At 43.3% G+C, this 19,858-nt stretch overlaps 1 protein-coding gene across 6 annotated transcripts in view; it reads right to left on the bottom strand.

The window, feature by feature from the left end:
• The window catches only part of Myo1b (myosin IB), a 158,385-nt gene that overhangs the window by 58,866 nt on the left and 79,661 nt on the right, over window positions 1–19,858 (bottom strand). For all 6 annotated transcript variants that reach the window (XM_055616442.1, XM_055616441.1, XM_055616440.1 and 3 more), the window contains 3 exons: window positions 13,535–13,639; window positions 9,218–9,264; window positions 4,338–4,401 (listed from right to left, as the gene is read on the bottom strand). In XM_055616442.1, coding sequence (XP_055472417.1) covers window positions 4,338–4,401; window positions 9,218–9,264; window positions 13,535–13,639 — 216 coding nt within the window. The remainder of the gene's footprint in view (window positions 1–4,337; window positions 4,402–9,217; window positions 9,265–13,534; window positions 13,640–19,858) is intronic.

The raw sequence follows: 19,858 nt of genomic DNA on the forward strand, positions 1-19,858 counted from the left end.
TACTGAATAGTGGAAAATAAACATTGATTAGCGTTTCCTAGGTGCCAGGCACCACAACAAACAATCAGAGCTAACAAATAACTGAGCCTCACCAAGCCCAACACTATTATTTTCACTTCAAGGATGAGATGCAGAAGATCAGAGAACTTCAGTGACTTACTGTCTTTGTATAAATACCACAGATCATGTGACAAACAGGTACGTGTTGTGCTCATGCAGTATATGCCCCAAAAGATGAAACGGGGCAACCAGGGCTGCCTGCATCTCTCCAGGTCGTCATGTGAGGCTCCTGATACCCAAACGGGGTGCAGGAGCCAGAGTTTTCACCTTACTTTACATATAACATGGTTCACTTGAAATTAGAAACTATTTGCAGAGCAGGTGCCTCTCTGGCTATTCTTTGAGCAGATAAATACCCTGGAGATTTATATCATATTGTTCCAGTTTAATTGCTTCCAATCACCACAGATTTAAGAAAGTACCTGGGAGTATTAAAAGCAGGAGGAGGAGGAAAAGGAAGAGAAGAAGGAAGAGAAGGAGGTGGTGGAGGAGGAGGAGAAAGAAGAAGAAGAAGAAGAAGAAGAAGAAAAAAAAAAAACTGGTTTCTCGAAGGTTACAGTTCGTAGCATTAGGGTACAAAAATCTTTGAAAACAAGTGACAAGAATGTGACCAACAAGCCTTGGCCAGCCGGAGATGTGGGCTCCAGGTCACTTCCGTATTCTAGCTTCTCTACTAAAGGGAGCAGATGCCACCTTCCATCTTAACTACTCCTCCTTCCTGGCGGCACCACCCTCGGGATCTGCAACTTTCAAGTTCCAGACTTAAACTTTCTACCTCTTTAGAAGGAGGGAGCTGAGTTGCCGGCCTGTGTTTTCCACTTCCCATGAATACAACTGTCTGGAGGGCCCTTGCAGCTCTCTCAGGGTAATAATTTTAGCCGATAACAATTTGTGCCTTTACTAGTGGTTACTGGGGCAGGAAGCAATGTATATCTTCTACAAAGCAGCAAAGCCTGTGCTCTTTTCCAAGCTGCAAGAACCTAACTTGTCATGGTCTCCCCAGGGGATTCAGCCATTGCTGTGCATGCAGTGAGGTCAGCTCAGCAGCTCTGGCCACCAGGAGTCAGCCCCGTCCATACGGGGTTTAAGTTTCCTGTCCCACCACTAATGCATGCCTTTCTTCGCTAAAGCAAAGGATACTCTAAAAGTACCAGGGTGTTCCCACTTCACAAATTTCAATACAATTTTCTTGTGGGAACAAACAGTAACCAGGACCATATGAAATTCATTCACACAGACCTACTAATCTTAATGGAAAAGAAGCGTTTAGTATTTATTCTCCACGGATCCAGTAAGAATCTTCTGATTCTTGCATCAGGGAGAGATTTTTGTTTAAAACTTGCACTTAAATTTCAGATCCAAAATCACTTCTAATTATCTTCATAGAATCCTCAAGAACGGTACTGATTAAATCATTCTAGAATGTTCAGCTGCAAGTTCTGTGATGAAAGGATGAACCTACTGCTACCATCAACGTAATGACTACTTAACGTAGTAACTAGTGTTAATAATGTGATAACTAGAGTTAATTTGCCTTATAAAAAGAAAGTGCTAAAAGATTATGGATAGTTTGCCAAATTAAAATTAACCATTCCTGAAAATGGTGGTCTTAAACTCAGTCAGCCCCTTTCCCAGGCAGCCCTCATCAGCTGCCGGGCACACGCAGGAGTCTGCCCCGGCAGTCTGGTAGGGATCACAAGCATTTGCTTCTGGTTACAGCATATCCGTGCTACATGAAAACTTTGCTTCCATATTTGGCATATAATTGTGCAGTCTAAGTTGCAGTATTCTATCCAATTTCGCTGCATATTAGAACTTTCCCTTCAAGGCACTTCCCTTATAATGATACATTCTTACAAATATGTGCAATCACAATGGATAGCACACCAAAGTATATAGTGAGACCGACCCAAGCGAGAAGTTAAATCATGTAAGAACTGCGAAGAGCTGAAATGGGAAGAAGCGCAGAATTCACCTAATTCGCTCCCATTATTCCAAAGATGAGAAAACGGCAGCCCTGTCTGTCAACTGTGATGAAAATTTCGTGTTTTAAAATTCAGCTACTTGGGGCCTGGAAGATAGCTCAGTTGATAAAGTGCTCGCTACACACTGTGCTCCATGACATGTGCCTGTAATACCACTGCGGAGACAGAGGTACGAACCTGGGGACATTCTAGCCAGCGGTCAAGCCTGATTTTTCTTTCAGTGAGAGATTTCACTTCAGAAAATACTGGAAAGCGAATGAAGAAGACACTGACATTGATCTCTGGCCTCCATACATTTATGAGCACCCACAGTATATATTTGTGTTCTCATTCTCTCGCTCTTCCTTCTCCTCCACCTTTCCCTTCCCTCCCGCCAACATACCCCACAAATTTGGCTATATAGTATGCTCAAATTACTTAAAACTGCAATTTCTGCATAGCACTCCTCTGACCCTAGGGCTGATAAGGAAGAGCTCACGAATACCTGGGGCTTAAGGGCTATGGGCTACCTGCCCCTTTTTTCACTCCACTTTGCATCTCAGATTCAGGAAAATATTTCACTTGAAAAAGGAACGCTGGTGATGCAGAGATGGCTCAGTGGTTAAAAGTGCTTGCTGCTCTTCCAGAGGATCCAAGTTAGTTTCCCAGCACACACATGAGGCAGCTCCCAGCAACCTGTAACTCCAGCTCTAAGGGATCCAACGCCCTCTCCTGGCCTCCACTAGCACCTGCACTCACATGTACAGACACAGACATAACACATATACGTAATTTAAAATTTTGTTGTTGTTGCTTTTGTTTTTTCGAGACGGGGCTTTTTTGTGTAACCTTGGCTGTCCTGGAACGCACTCTGTAAACCAAGACTGGCCTTGAACTTACAGAGATCTGCTTGTCTCTGCCTCCCAAGTCCTGAGATAAAAGGTATGTGCCACCACTGCCTGGCTCTAATTTAAAAATCTTTTAATTTTTTTTTTTTTTTAAGAAAAAGGAATGCCATTACTGCAACAAACCAATGAAGGCGTTCTGAACACTTTACACAGCCTATCATTTTCTTATCTTGTCTAGACTTATATTCATTTTTATTCTAACAGTACCTGTAGCACTCTGGGGTGAATGGGCAATGGGAGGTCTGGTACTGTGATCCTAAGAACATCCAGAGCATTCAAGAGGACAGCAAGACGACGGCTGGGGCACATACACCCCTGTGTTATGTTAATTTCCAAACAAATGACATTTGAAATCGAAAGATGAAACATCAGGGCAGTAGCTCCAAGGCAATGGGGGCACACCAGCTAAGCTGCCACGGCTCGCTCTAGACAGTCCACAAACCCTGGGCCTGGAGCTCCTGAGCAGCCCTCAGCCAGTCCTGATCATCTCCTTACTCCAGTCACACTGAGAAGGAGCTAATGATTCCACATTTTACTAACAGCTGTACTATATTTCCATTATCTAGATATCCTGGAAGAGAGGTCACATTTCTCAAAATAGCTATGAAGTAAAGGTCTGCTCACTGTATTAAATAAATGCCTCCTTTAAAAAGCTATAAATTTAAAATCAGCTATTCAGCTGGGCACTGGTGGTACACACCATTAATCCCAAGACTTGAGAGGTAAAAGGATCTCTGAGTTTGGGGCCAGCATGGTTTACAGATCGAATTTCAGGATAGCCGGGCTACACAGAGAAACCCTGTCTCCAACAAACAACAAAAAAAAAAGTAAAAATTAAAAAAATCAACTATTTCTATTTTAGGTTTAATGGTCAGTATACTTGCCCAGTGTGTGTGAGGCCCTGGGTTCTATATTAGCACCACAAAATCAGTTAATAAGTTCCTTAGGTTTTACCTTAACCACAGGATGTATTTTGTTAAGGAAAATCACCCTTGGAGGATATTCTTTCATACTAGATTAGCTTAACAACTTGTGAGATATAAATATAATTAGTAGAAATACTTCAGTAGATTTCTAAACAGTTCTCCAACGGTAATAATAAATTGATCTTTAACAGTATTTAGCCAGCCATAATGATACATAAGTTTTGGAGCCTGTTTGGGTGAGACAGTAAGGTTCTCTCTCATAAAAAAAAAAAAAAAAAAAAATGTGTATGTATGTTTACATATGTGTCTTTACATATATATCTTATATTATCTAATAAAGCAATCTGCAATGCAATGGTTAAAATTTTTTAGAAAAGTAAATACAGTTCTTCCCACCTCTTCAAGACACTGTATTTAAATTTTAAAAGCTTGTTTTATTACTCTCAAGTGCTTTATAAAGAGCCAAGTAAAATACTCACAGTTGCTTATCACCCCTCCCAGCGGGTCGCCTTTAAAGTCGAATTCAATGTCCATATATTTGCCCTGTCAAAGAAAGACTCTGTAAGTTCATCTCAGCAGTCGTGTCCTTCCAGAGAACAGCATACCGGCTCATTTTCAGTCCTCTGAATTAAGAAAGGCAGTTCATGTAAGCATGGTGCAGAACACTGTACTCCATGATAATTCACACCGAATACCCGCCACCTGGAGCCCATCTAGCTTGTGGCTAATTTAAGAGCAGATCATTGCTGACATGCACACACGCACACACACACACACACACACACACACAAACACACACACACACACACAAGGAGGAGGGTGGGCATCCTTTCCATCACATGACTTTCCCACTTCAGATCATGCTCAAACTTCCTGAGAAGTGTACAGTCTCAAATCAGGACTGAAAACAAGAGTAACAGTCTTGGCAGAGAAACTGACTGAAGAGCTAAGTCCTTTCCAAGCTTTACAGGCAAATGTGCTTTAAGCCACTGCCACGAACTCCATATCCTTAACACTCCATGTTCCCATGTTCTCCAACCATCACACCGTGATGGCTCAGAATCAAAGACTTACTTTTAGTGGCTTTTGACCTAGACTATATAGCAATATAGAGCCAAGGTTCACCACACTTACGGACAATATCTTAAGACAGGTGGAGTTTAATATTGTGAAGTCCACAGAGTCACTCTGCAACTGCCTCGTTGAAGAGTAACAAGAGCAGAATAACCATGACAGCTGCCTTGTGTCTGGAAATGTGTATGCTTATTTAATAAGTAAAAGCTTTGTTTTTTTTTTTTTTTTTTTTTTTTTTTTGCCCTACCTTAATCATAGTCAGACACTCCATATATAATTTTCCCCAAGAAGTACATTAATTTTCAAAGTGTGACAGGGAGGGAGAAAAGCGTGAGCACATGGCACTTAGTTAACAATGCAATTTGTGGCTTTTTATTAGCTTATAGGCGCTCCCTCACCATCTCCTCTTCCACTGCCATCTGTCCTTTTAAAATCTTCCTTGCATCGAGCAAATGGCTCCAGATCATTTCTTCTAGGTTGAAAAGGCCAAGGGAAAAACCAGACACAGTCCCTGCTGGGAAGGGCCTGGCAGCCTGGTAAACAGGACAGTGAGGTAGAGACGAGCCTACCACAGCTCCTGAATGAACAAGGTGCTGCAAGGTGTGAGGACAAGGGCAGAAGAGGAAGTGAGTTCTGGGTAAGTGCCAAGTCTCCGCAGTTAGATGGACAGGAGTTAGGGAGCAGGCATAATAAGGACCAGGGGAGTGAAGGGGCTTCCGACTAGGGACCAAAGTCAGAGCACTGTGACTTCCTGCCATTCTCCTGATGTGAGCCATTGTGACTGACGGCTCCTAAACAGGAAAGCACGAGCAGATTTGCCATTCACAAGATCACCTGACTGGTGTGTAATGGCCTGGAAAGGAGCAGGAGCAGATGCAATGGATAGCAAGGGATCAGGGCATCAGCTGGCTGCACTGATTAGGGGAGAGTTGTTGATAGCTTCCCGTAGGAGCAGCAAAAGATGAACCCAAACTGACAGCTAGCCAGAACTGCAGGGAAAAGCTCTGGGGAGGCTCTGGGGACCAATCAAGGATGGATGGCACGGTGTCAAGGTCTGTCCCGTCAACCATGACGAATGTTTCTCCTCAAATTGTAAGCCAAAATAAATCCTTCTTAAGTTGGCTTTGTAAGGTATTTGGACACAATGCCCTCCCCAACCCCTCAAAAAAGCAACCAAACAGGTGTATATAGAGCCAAAGGCACAGGTAAGACACTGGGCATAGGACTGGTTGCTTGAGGGCTTGGTAGTGATTACTTCCCAGAAGGAGCTGCCAGGGAGTACTGGAGACCTGCAGAGAGGGGCCCAGGAAGCCACGAGCGAGAGGCTGTTGGACAGCTGTGAGGATTTCCTCGCTGAAGGAATGGCCCTAGCGCTGTCTGGCAGGCACACCCTCAGGGCTCAACTCCAGCTTGGTTCTGATTATGTCACTCGTCCAGCTGGAAATAACCTGCAGCTTCCTGTAACCTACAAACAGTGTGAAGGGCCACGAAACTTGACTCTGAGCACGCTCCAGTTGGAATCTTAGCTTTTCTAGCTCTTGGTCTTAAAGCTCCTTCCATACACTCTTAGGTTGAGCGACAAACTATGGTAAATGCAAGCCCAGACTTTGTCATGATGCCAGGCCAATTCCTGCTTTCCAGCTGATTTTGACCCACTTAGGTTTTGAGTCCCTTTAACACTGTCTTCCACCCTAGCATCTTCTCTAAAAGTCCATAAAACTCTGACCATAGCTTTCTGAAAAACTTAAAAATGTACCATACTGTGTCATAACTATTTTTAGACACTTCCCTACCCAGTTTATAAACTTTATAAGCATTCACAGATTAAGTGCATTCTGAGTGTCTACTGTGGTACCATGCACTCTTTTAATTGTTAAAGAGTCTGAAAGGTACACAAGGAAGTCAGAGGACTTGTTCCCAGGGTCTCTTCAAGTATCTCAAATCAATGAGGACAAAAGTAGATAATCTGATACAGCAATTCCAAAGAGTAATAAACACTTTAAGCAAATACAATCAAGATGAAGCCAGAGTGTACAAAAGGTGTTATGGAGATAACATCTGAAGAGAGAGACAAGATGCCACCCAACACGTGCAGGTCTACAGAGCACCCCGCATGGAGAGCTGCACTGTTAGGAGCCCACACTGTAAGGATCCATACTGTCAGGAGCTGCGCTCTAAGGAGTTTCACTGTAAGGGGCTGCGCTGTAAGAGCAAAGGGGCACCACAGAGGTTTGATGGAACCTGTCTACAAAGACCACTCCAGCTACCAGAAAGAAAGGTCACAGGCTACATGGGTGATATAAACCTATACTTATTAAAACACAGAAACAAATCCATACTTTTCTTGTTTTGTTTTGTTTTTTAAGACAGGGTTTCTCCATGTAGCCTTGGCTGTCCTGGTCTTGCTTTGTAGACCGGGCTGGCACTGAACTCACAGAGGCTCGCCTGCCTCTGCCTCCTGAGTACTGGGATTAAAGCCGTACACCACCACTACCCGGCTAAAATTCTTATTGCATGAGTGGGGAGTGGTAGCACACGCCATAGTCAAGAGCACTGTCAAGCAATATCACAATTACACACAAATAGCACAGTATCCAACTATAAAATTAGAAGATGTACATTATTAACCGATAATGTTATAACATGTTATTAATCAAGTCAAAAAACAGAGGCCACAAAGCAGAGAAATTATGAGAAGCTAGACATGAAATTATTTAGCCTATAATCAAGTGTTAATCTCATATCCTAATACCCATGTTATAAGAGGATTTCTCTGAAGCTATTTAATAAGCTAAATTGCCTGCCAAACCATTCAGGGATCTTAAATGCCACTAAAATAAATGACCTTTAAAGCAACACAATTTTCGGCCTCTGTATTGCAATGGCCACATATACTTGTAAATATTTTTAAAAGTGCATGTGCACACACTCTACAAACACAATTAAATTCCTATCACATAAAGAAGCCTGGTCACTGGAATTACTTCACTCCAAATCCTATTCATGCAATGAGATGATTCACATTACCAAACAAGAAAAGGCCTAGATAAAACTGGCTTTAAGAATGTAACAGGCTGATCCAATGGAGAAGCTCACAGTCCGGGGTTTAGGAACTCACTTAGCTTTTTACTTTCTAAGCTATACAAACTACCTCCACCCGAGACCATATCTTTATTTAAGCTTTTGTCCAAGAAGGCCAGCAGGGATCTAAAGGGGAAGTGTGGGCGCATCCCTGGTAGGCAGACATCAGAAATTGCCAGAATCAATCCCAATGACACAAGCAATGGGTGAGAAGATGGCTCAGAAAGTAAATGATCTCTTAAAATAAAAATCTGGTTTAGCCAAAGAAGAAAAAAAAAAATCAATCTCAAAATTTCATGGAGCCAGACCAAATGGTACAGATGTATAATCCCACCTACTCAGGATGTTGAAGCAACAGAAACAAGAGAGTTGAAAGCCTACTGGAGTTATAAACTGAGTTCAAGCCAGCCTGAGGACCTTACCAAACCCTGTAAGCGAAAGGAACAGAGAGAGGAGGGGGGGGAGGAACAGGAAGAGAGGAGAAAAGGTGGAGTACTAGAAGGTAGTGTACCAGCCACAGGTCTCCTGCACTGCAAAAAGCAAAGACACAGATAGTGTTTGTATCTTTGTGAAGATCAAAGGCCTGAAGGGGTGGAGAGGACCAAACACGCCAACACGCAGGCACAAGCTAGACAGCTCCAGGGGAGGATGGTGGAACTGCAGCCACAGCCACCGGAAGCAGTGTTTCAGTTCAACCAGGACAAGGCATCCGTTAGCTTCAGTTTTCAGTATTCAATTCCCCCAGACTCTTGCACTTACTAATCCTAGTGATTTTACCTCCAAGAAGTTTAAAAATACATCCCATCCTTTCTGAGGCTATCAAATGAGAGACAAAGGCAATAGAGTATACAAACTCGACATCACTTGGGCTTTCATTTTTACTGAATTTCTGAGTCTTAATGACTTCTAAATACCAAACTTTAGATGAATAAGAAATGATGATAAACAGTCACAAAGTATTATGACTGAAGATGAGGATAAAACATGGTAAAAAGTACCTTGCCAGTCCAACAAAAACTGAAAAGAAAAATCTCAGAAAACAAAACAAAGCAAACAGACGTCTTATAGAGCGTACAGTGGTCGACTGGGGTAGCTGTCACGTGACTTTAAAAATGTGTGTATTAAGAAATATTAAACATCTGCTTGTTTAAGCAAGTGTGGACTAAATATTAGTGTTAGCACTTAAGCATATACAAATACTTACAAATCTAGAGGAGTTGTCATTCCTTACAGTCTTGGCATTCCCAAAAGCTGGTGAGAAAGAAACAGATGCATCATTAAAGCTGAAAAAATACTTCCGAGCAGAAACACAACGCAACTGTAGCTCTAGACAGGCAAGCACAGCTTGCAGGAGCAGCATTTCTGCCCATTTTAACATACAGATATATGTAGCAGAAATTTTAATAAGTTTCTAAAACTTCCCTCCATTATTAGAATTACACAGAAAACGAGCAAGTGAAAGTCCTGATTCTTGGAATTGTTTCAAGTTATTACTCTAAATTTAATCTTGCCTATATTGACACCTTTTAACTCCTTTACAGGGGAATCTAAGGAGTGGGCAGCAGGCAAGGAATCCTGTCCTCCACCAAATGATCAACAAGGTTACTTCAGAGATCACTTTCCAGGATTACCGGTTTGATGCAGGAGGGTGAGGTTTGTAGATCACAGAAGGCATATGAAACTTAACACTGTTTAATTTTGAAATAAAGCTATTTATATAAATGTGATTATATAACCTCAGTACAGTAAGAACTATGCTGAGTTAAAAAATGGGTCATTTAAAAGGAGATTAAAAACAATATACACTTTATTACTTCATGCCCAACATGCTGACCAAAATCAAACTTTCTAGAAAACAAAGGCAACTAAAGTGACCCACACTTCACAGCACAGGTCTGTTTTGATCCGAGTTGCTTCAAAGAGACTAGTCTGCCTGGGGATTCCCCTTGAAATGAGGGCCCCTGAGAACCACTGGATGATTCTGCCCCAGGCACAGAAGGTCCCTGTCACCCAGGTGACAGCATAGTTATGAGGTAAATGGACTGCTTCACCAGGCCTGTGCACAAACAGTGACAAGCCAAGCTGGGGTGCTGAAAGCAGAGAAGGGAGCAGCGCGGTGTCTGCCGGTCACATCTGTAGAGGGATCCCTTGGATGCTCTGTCGGGGCACCGCAAACCCTGAAGGAAACCCAGCCACTCTGGCCCAGTTCGTCCTGGAAGAGACACAAAGCTCTGCGTTTCCACTGAGCTCCCCTCCCACCAAGGATGTCTTAGTGACAGGGAGCCACATTTGAGACTAGCAACACCATCCATGATGATGGGGTTAAAGGAAATGAACCTTTTGAACAAGAGGCTAGATATGGCATTTCTGGAAGCCTCCATGACTTCGTCAGGTCAAATGGGGGAGATTAGGTTGACAACCAAGTATCACCTAGAGCCTGAGAGGCGGCCTAGTCCTCCTGAAAACAGCACCCTGAAGAGAGGGAGAGGTATTTTTAGGAGAGACTAGCTTTGACCATTCAGTAGCCAAACCCGAGGTGTGATAGTTTATGTCAACCGATGCTTCAGGTCTGTTAAGAACTGTTTGTTTGTTTGTTTGTTTGTTTGTTTATTATTTATTGGGAGGGAGCATGTGGAGGTCAGAAGACAACTCTAAGGAGTTGGTTCTCTCCTACTGCATGGGTGTTGGGAAGGATTGAACTCAGGACATCAGGCTTGGTGGCAGGCACCTTTATCTGTTGAGCCATTTCACAGCTCCTGTTTTATACTTTGTACTTAAAAACACACAACTGGCTGGGCATGGTAGTGTAAGCATTTGATCCCAATACTCAAGAGGCAGATCTCTCTGAGTTGAAGGCCAGTCTGCTCTACATAGTCTGTACCCAGCCAGCCAGACCATTTCAATAAACACTACATAGTTGGCTCAAGATGGGTTAAGACAAAATTTACAGAGTCAACAGAGAATGCTTGAGCTTAAGATTATATTAGAGATACTTGAGCCAAGAATGGTTTGGTAAGTTCCTGACACCAAACTCTCACTTCACAGGAAGATAGGCTGGCATGCTGTACACTGAGATAGGAAACGCTGGAAATACTCACAAAAGGAAGCATGCTGAGCAGGAAGGGACTCGAGACTCCTGACATGGCCACTGCCAACTAAAAGGCATGAACTCAATTTGGATGGCAGTGGATCATCTACCTGGTCCCCATTAAACTGTGACATTCCCAATGCTTTTGTGGGCTAGCCTTCTGTACCAGGTTTGGAATGTGGGCTTGCCAAGTTAACTAATTAGTATAGGACCAAAGCCCAGCTCATGATGCTGGCACATGAAGATCACTGTACTACAGCTTGACAGTTAGGGGCAAGGGAAGGGCTGCTCCAGAACTTGCTTTAGAGTCGTCTCTGCAAGCCATAAACCATCTTCTCATCAAACAAGTCTGAACTGCACATTACCAAACACAACCCTGAACACTCACGTCTTTTACTGGGTGCCTTGGAACTGAGCACCCGAAACAAGTGCTCCATTATAGAACACATTCCACAGTTGTCGGGTTTTTTTTAAAAAAATATAAAGTTCATTGTTCTAAACATTCATTTACAGTAGCAGCTCCAGTTAAAAAGCAAAGTGTTCCCATAAAAGATAACACACCCCCACAGGGGACATTTCTTCCATTTCCTGCACTGCTGCCTAGTTTCAAATACCACCAAATAAAAGATCCTAGTCAAAGATGCAAGCTGCGGCACTTCGCTACCCTGCTCCTTTCGGCCACAGCATTCCTAAAATAAGCATGCGCAGATATACCGCTGGCGCAGAGCACATACCCTAAAAGCAAAGGCAGGAAGCAAAAAGCCGAAATCTCAGACCGACAAAGTGAAGAGCTGCCATTTCTTATAGTCTCTACCAGTTAAGGCACTGAGACCAAAACGTAATGGCTGACTGGACTTCACACCTTTCCTGTCTTACCAGTCAGGTACTGCGGTGGCCATGGTCTCCTCTGCAGCATAAAGTGTGTTTCAGAGGTATAGCACATGCTTGGAGTTCGAGAACATTTCCAAGAGGGAAGGAGGAGCTGAGCCAAGAAAAAGCAACAGGAAGGGATTCTGACCCCCATGCCAAGAGTTGTCTACCAACCCCAAGACAGCTCTGCTTTCGTGAGCTCCAATCTTGCCATTTTGTGCTTGGAGCGCAGTGTTAGGCTGAACTATTCCTCGAGCCCAAATGAAAGTGTGCTTTTCATTCCCCAGGGGACAGCGGCTAACATCTGGAGTTACTTTTTATCCTAACAGACACAAGGGTGCAACAGGCACCTGACAAGCAGAGGCCACAAATGCACAGGGCAGGCCTTATGTTCACAGCAAGGACAGGGGCGGCATGAGGGAGCCTCGGCGAGAAATCCCACAGGCGCTCCAACTGCATTAGTCACAACACTGACATGCTTATACTATAAAGCAAATTTAATACCAGTAAGAAAAGCTGGAATTTCCTGGTCTTTAAAAGATTCAGTTTTATTCTACATGTATGAGTGTTTGCCTGCTTAGTGTGTATTGGATATATACCTCCACCAAATGTGTATCTTGTGTGTGTAAAAGCCAGAAGGAAGTGTCAGATTCTCTGGAACTAGAATTAACAGAATGCTGTAACCTGTCACATATGTGCTAGGAACCAAAGCCAGGGCCTATGCAAGAGCAGCAAATATTCTTATCACTGAGTCACCTTCCCGGATCCTAATTTCATTGTAAGTGTAAGGTTGCTTTATACCAAAGGTACATGCCATGCTCCCACGGGTGAACGAACTCATCTCTGGCTCATTCTTGATTGATGAGCCCATGTTTTTGTCCCTTCTTCCCCAGTCCTATCTTAAAGCTCCGACCCAATGAGAGAGAACTGAGAGTCAAGCCTTTGGGGGGTGCTTCAGGCTAGCTGAGGTCATGAGTGTGGAGAAAGCACCAGGCAGGCCACTCCTGCTCTTGCTCCCAAGAAACGCAGAGATATGCTCACAAGAGCATCAAGGTGGCAAATGCCTCTAAGATGAGAGAAGGCCTCCACACGAATCCTGCATTAGCAGGAATTTAGTCTAGGATTTCCAGCCTCCAAGAATATGAGCTAGTTATCAGAGTCCTAGCAGCAGAGCTTGGGAGATATATGCAGAACCAGGTTTGGGGTTTCTACAGCCCTTGATTTCCCTGATAACAGAAATAACCAGCCACAGGCCTTGCCATGAATGATAAAACATCCCTGCACCATCAACTGCAAAAACCAGTCAATTCTTTAAAAAGCCAATCAACGTTAAATAAAAATTGAATGGCAAAAGTCACTTAAATGGGAACGTTCCTTTTCCATAGGTAAGCTATTGCCCGTTTTAAGTACTTGAACCCAAGTACCACAAGGCTGGGGCTTATCCTTCAACAGGCTTTGACCTGGACTGTGTCCTCCTCCCACTCTGAATATCAGGCAGCTGAAGTGTGCTGAGAACAGTTTACTATCTGAATCACAATGACCAAACACACATGAAATTTTTACCTTCCAGGACAGGGTTGGACTGGAGAAGCTGCTCCTTTACTTGGTTAACTTCGGCTCCTTTTCCACACACGGCTGCGACATAGGACATGACAAGCTTGCTGGCCTCTGTTGGGGGAGCAGAGTGTTAATTGTGAAGAAACTTTAGATCATACTGAGAAAGGATTTAGCCGTAGCGTTTCCAAGCACCTTTGTTATTGAGTGGACACGTTTTGAAAAGGTTTTCAGCTGTGTATTTTCAGCTGCATCAACTCAGTTAGAATATGACTTGCGCCTGAAGCTCATCTCTGAGCTGTTAAAATGAAAGCTAAGTTACATAGTCAACAAAAATCCCAGGAGAATCACACTCAAAGAAAACGAGCACCTATGACTATGCTCTGTGCATGACTCTGAGCGTCTTTGCCAAACGTATTCCTGAAGTTTAAAAGAACTGCTTGCCTTCAAAATTGTTTGAGTCAAATTGGATTGTTCACAATTAGGCCTGTCTGATTACTCTTTCAGTTACAAAAGTGAGCAGCTGATGGGGGATTTACAATCCTTCTGGGGCAGAGTTATTTTCGTGGTCTTCCCTACTGTCTTGGTGGGGTAGAGGGGAATGGGGTGGAACCAGAACCCACTGATGCTATAGGCCCTATGTGGCCTCTTGGAGACATCTGGATGGCCAAAAAGAGACGGGACTGAGTCTGGAAGCAGATCGCTTAGCTGTCCATTGGACTTAGGTCAACTATTAAAATGCACATAAACCTACCGGCATGTAAAGATGGCTTAATCAAATAGCTTTTACTAGCTTTAAAACATACTTAAGCAATCCAAATGGTTTCTAAATCTATTTCAAGGATATAGCTCAAGTCTTAATAGCTTATTTCTAAATTGGTAGAAAGTATCTATTCTTAATTACCTTCAGGAAATCTACTACACGGTTCATTTTAATAATTCATTTCTGGAAACAGGAATTAAAAATAAATTTTTCCAGAAGGCCAGGGAGAAGGCTCAGTGGGTAACAGTGCCTGCTGCTCGTGCCCGACACCCTCCGCTGGGATCCCTGCAGCCCTGGGGAAGTCACCAGGTGGGAGGTGAGACAACAGCTGGAGCTCTCCTCTGGCCTCACACCCCAAGCCCTCGAGCACAAGCCATACTCCCTAGAAGAGGCAACTCCCACATCTCCCTCTCACTGATCGTTTATTCTGGCGCTTCACGAGACAGCTGCCACTTAAAAAAAAAAGAAAACAGGACCTGTAAGGACCAGCCACATGGCTGTGTGTTGTGTGAATGTGTTCATGCCACCTCATGCCAGGAATAGGAGATCACGTTATCACACAGGCTTTCGGCTTCCTTTCCTTTTAGCTCTAAAGTTCAAATAAATTTGAATCTGTATTCAAATCTTTATATATTTACAAAAAAAAAAAACAAATCTTCATATAATAACCCCTATAAAGGAAAACATATTCTGCTGAAGATAAGGAAGATTTGGATATCACCTTCCAGGGTTCAAAATCTAGTTTTTGAATTACTGACTGGTAAGTCTACAAAACACATATTCTTAAACTTGGCAAAATGTAACCAGCTTAGAATCAATTACGACTGCATCATTTTATCTAACCCAGGCATTCACGTCTGTACAAAACTTGAACCTTCAGTTCCGTCAGCTGTTAAGACAAAAATATGACCTTCAAGGCCACAATCTCTTCTCATAGAACGTGGTAGGGCACTTAGGTTTAACATATATTCTGTATCACCAGACAAATGACCTGTAAGAAGATGCTTCTAATTCATAATCTCTATACCATAGTTAATTCCTATAAGGAGTGGGAAGGGCTTACAGACGATAACTTATTCTGGAGACTTTAGAGGACTACAGGGTAAAAACAACTAACTTGTCTGTATTCACTGATACTTAGCATTGGGTTTTATATATGTTATTACATATATATCCCCAAATTAATATGAATTCACAATAACTTTTATTGAGAGAGCAGTTTATCATGGTGGTATGAGACAGAACAGGGGAAAATACAGATACTTGTGATCCTGAAGATAAAAACAGGGGATTCCCTAAGGCATCAAAACCTCTGCAAGTTCACTGAGCAGGCTCTGTTGGAATTCAGTCTCAGGACTGGGCACACAGGAGCTACAAGTATAAGCAAATTTATTTTAAGCTTTTGGTCATAAAGCTTCGGTAAATCTGTCCGGGAGTTAATAGACATCTCTAACAGTTGTGTTCACAGTTGAATGTAATAACATATATGTTGCATAAGGTCAGACAAGTCATGTCATGTATGTGATACTGCAAACAGAAACACACACACACACACACACACACACACACACACACACACACACAGGAGGCAGGGCTCTGATATCTCAAAATCAATCAGACAGGCAATCAGGAGCTACCTCAATGAAAACAAAAGGCAAAAATGTTTCTATCAGAACCACAATGATGGGACCAGTGAAATGGCGCAATGAATGAAGGTGCCTGCACTCAAGCCTGGCAGCCAGGACTCTGTCCTTTGTGACATCACGTGGTGAAGAGGAGAATCGACTCCCACTAGTTGTCGTCTGACTCCTACTCTCAAAACATGGCACGTGTGTCACACACACAGACAAATAAATTAAAAATGTAGAAAAAGAAAAGAGAGAGAAAGATGCCGGCTTTACCATAAGAGGAGTGTGCCTCATGACAGTTTCACTGAAGAAAAATTGTGTGTAATCTACCTCTGCAGACTCTCTGGTGATTCATATATGTGTCAGGAGGAAACAAAACAGAGCGCGGTGCGTCTTGGTCTTGGGCCTGTTCTGCGTCAGCATGGTGTTTTCAGTGCTCAGGCTACATACTGTAAGTCAGAGCGCAGTGCCAGGCTGAAGCACTGGGCAGCTTGCAGCTGCGCACACAGAGGTTGGGCCCAGGTTGTTTGGGGTTTAGACCCAAAGTCTTAATGAGCAAGGCAGGCTACGGACGGCTGAAGCATTGCTAGAACTGATGGAACTGTGAAGCTAGGAACTGAATAACTTAGAATGTTTGTGTACATCAGGATCAAGGGTTCAGGTGCAGAATGTACCCGTGTCCTCGGAGGCATGCAGAGCTGATGGCTCTTCCGTGTGCTGCCTCCTGGCCTTCTCCTGAGGCTTGACTAGTTCGCCATGAAGGACCTGAACGCACAGGAGTGAACTCCAAGTTCACAGCCTAGAAATAGTGGAGCACTTTTAAAAGGCATGATGAATTTTTTATTTAGGACAGTAGTGATGAATTAAACAGCATCCCCCAAGCACTCAAAGAGTTCATGCCTCTCCCTAAAAGCCCATATTATGTAACCCCGTAGAGTAAGAGCGTCTCTAGTGTTTACGGCCAATAACATCATCAGCTGCCGAGGGTGTTTTATGACCCAGTTAAATTAATTACTTCATATAAAATAAGCCCTCTGCGTGGTGGTTCTACCTGAACTACTAAGTACGGATTCTAAACGAAAGCACTCTATGTGGCACACATTGCACATTTTAGACCCTCTGTAAATGCCAATTCTACTCCATCTCATGTGCCTAACAACAAAAGTTAGATGGCTGCATGTATGCAGAACTAAAATAATTAAATGTGAAAGAGATGACGTGCTATTTCAAGTGTGGTCTGGCTTCTCTCCTTCGGAGTCAAGACGAAACTCCTCCCCAAGTCCCTTATACTATAATCTCTATGTTAACTTCTATCATTTCATTCTCTCACAAATAATTTCATGAAACAAAGAATTATAAAAACACACAAATTCTGGGCTTCGTTCCATGTTTGAATCTACGGACAACTTGAAATCACAGTCAAACTGGAGGTAATTTTTCTATGACCAGTTTTAAAAAGAAGGAGACACAAAGAAAGACAGAATAATCAGCAAAAAACAGGAGTCCGGAAAGGACTGGGTGTGAGAAAAGGGGCTCAGCAGTTAGCACCCACCAAATGTGGCTGAGTAGGATGGGCACCAGCAGCTCTGGAGTGTAGCACCCCCTCCCCCCACCTGGACGTTGGTGTAATGGACAGCTGAGGCGCATCCCCTTAACAGGACAGAGGCTTCCAGCGACCTTGGGGCAGTGTTAGAAGATGACCCAAGAAGCAGCCCCACCGAAAGCCTGCAAGCCCACAGACCCGGGCAACCCTTGCTGGGAGGCCTCTAAGAGTTGTAGCTACCATACTTTGTTTTGTCTACTGACGCTAACGTGAACTATTAGGACTCACATGTTTCTACATCTCCTTTGTTTTTATTTAAGCAACGGTCGGTCAGTGTGGCCTTTGCCTCACCACTAAAGTCTGAGAGCCCCTCCAGCTTTCGGCTGCAGAAGCACCTACGCTGGGTGCTGCAAACGTGACACTCCTGCAAAGCCACACTCTGCTTCCAGAACTTGAGGAAGCAATCCATCCAGGAGAGCAGAAAAGAAAGAAAGGAAGACAGGTGATCGAGCCATGAAGCCACTCTGGCAGCCACTGAGCAGAAAACCTGCGCAATGAAGGAAGAGCCCTGTTGTACTTGTTTTTAAACTATACTTTATTTGGGATATTCAAGCCTCTACCTCCTTCCCACCAACCCTTTAACTTTAGTTAAGAGAGAGGTTAGTGGGAGAAGGGCCACAGACTCCTTTACTTCTCCGCACTGTTTACAGTCAGTAGGTTCTTTGGGGGCGATACACATCTCCATCAACAGCAAACGCAGCAAGTGGTCTCCTCCAAGCTGCTGTGGTGAAACATTTCTCTCTGTCTCTGGTCTCTCCAAACTGCCACCATGTCTCTTTCTGGGCTCTCATATTTATATCCCTCAGAGTCCTAGACCACGTTCCTCTCCATACCGCACAAGGCAGGCCGTTACCAGCTGCCAAAGACCACACCCCTAAGGAAGCAATTATCAGCTGGGGTCAAACTAAAGCCCAAACTAAAATCCCACACTTGGGGTTGAAACAAAAAAACATATTTACATAACATAACTGAGTTTTTAAAGAAACCAAAACTTCCATTACAGAGGCCCATGCAACTAGGCAGTCTACGGACGGAATGAGGTATTTTTTCCTTTCTGAAAGTCTGAAGACCACCCTCTGAATGAAGCAGGATCATCCGCCTCCACTCTCTGTCTAACTGAGAAAGAGTCACAAGCCTACCAAGAGATGGATCCTGGCTTCAGGAACAAGTGGCAAAGTTAAAAATCTGAGGACACCCTACATCGCTGAAGCTAATTAGGAGGCTGCTGACTTCTTGGAACATATGCTCCAAAGGAGGCGAAGAACTGGCCAAGACCAATCAAAGTGACCGCAGCCCACTTCTAATGACTCACTTAGGAACAAACTGATACAGTCAGAATGCCTTAAAAGAAACACAAAGCATTAGTCACAAAGAGGACTGAATATAGAATAGCTTCCAAGAGAAAGCAGAAGGGAAGCTTTGAGAAACGGACAGGTGGACTGCTGGACATAATCAGAAAGTGAGGGAGAGGCATGAGGTACAGCAAGAAGAGAGATGCCTGCTGCAAAGGCCACCTCACCACCAAATGAAGAAAACAAACTAGGCCAGCATGCAAAACAAAGCTAAATAAATAAATAAGCAAGCACATCAACATTTAAATAGTTTTATTTGTTCACCACCACTTTCACGGGCCCTCCTAAAAAGACCGGATACTGTGACAGCTTTTAGGAATTCACTTAACTTCATGTGAAAAGATAAGAAGCGACAAGAATAAGCCATTCCCCACGGTGACTCTGTCATGTTAAAGTTCCCATAATCTGAACAGCCAAAAACAATGTCCATGAAAGAGACAGGAGTACAGGAAGAGGGCAATAACTCCTTAGAATGGCTATGGAGAGTACTCGGGAATTACGGCTGGTGGCTTGGGCCAGAGGCTCCATATGAACAAAAAGAAAGAAAAGAACAACCTAGAATGAGCTAAATTCTAGAGAGAGACTGATGGGATTAGGCATGGGCCTGAGTGTAAGATACAGGAGAAGACAGTATTAAAAATACTGACAGGTATAGCTCCATAATGAGGAATATGATACAATGCTGATCTGAGTCACTGAAGTCAGAACAGTAAAGACAAAAGAAAATCTGTTCTATATATGGTTAGTTGGGGATGAATCAGAACCATTCAAGCACATTTGTCAGGTAGAAATGAGTCTATTAGTTGAAAGATCAAATAAGCAATGGTAGATGGAAGTATAAATGAAGAAGATATTAGCATAATCAGAGAAAACCCAAAACTACCTAAGGAGGGAAGATGGAGAAATAAATAAAGATGTCCAACACTAGGCAAAACAAGGATTAGCTTCTAGGACAGACCTAAATAACTAAAATAGCTAACTCGGGGC

Source organism: Psammomys obesus, unplaced genomic scaffold (genome assembly GCF_907164565.1).
Source record: "Psammomys obesus unplaced genomic scaffold, mPsaObe1.curated_primary_1811, whole genome shotgun sequence".
Classification (NCBI taxonomy): Eukaryota; Metazoa; Chordata; class Mammalia; order Rodentia; family Muridae; genus Psammomys; species Psammomys obesus.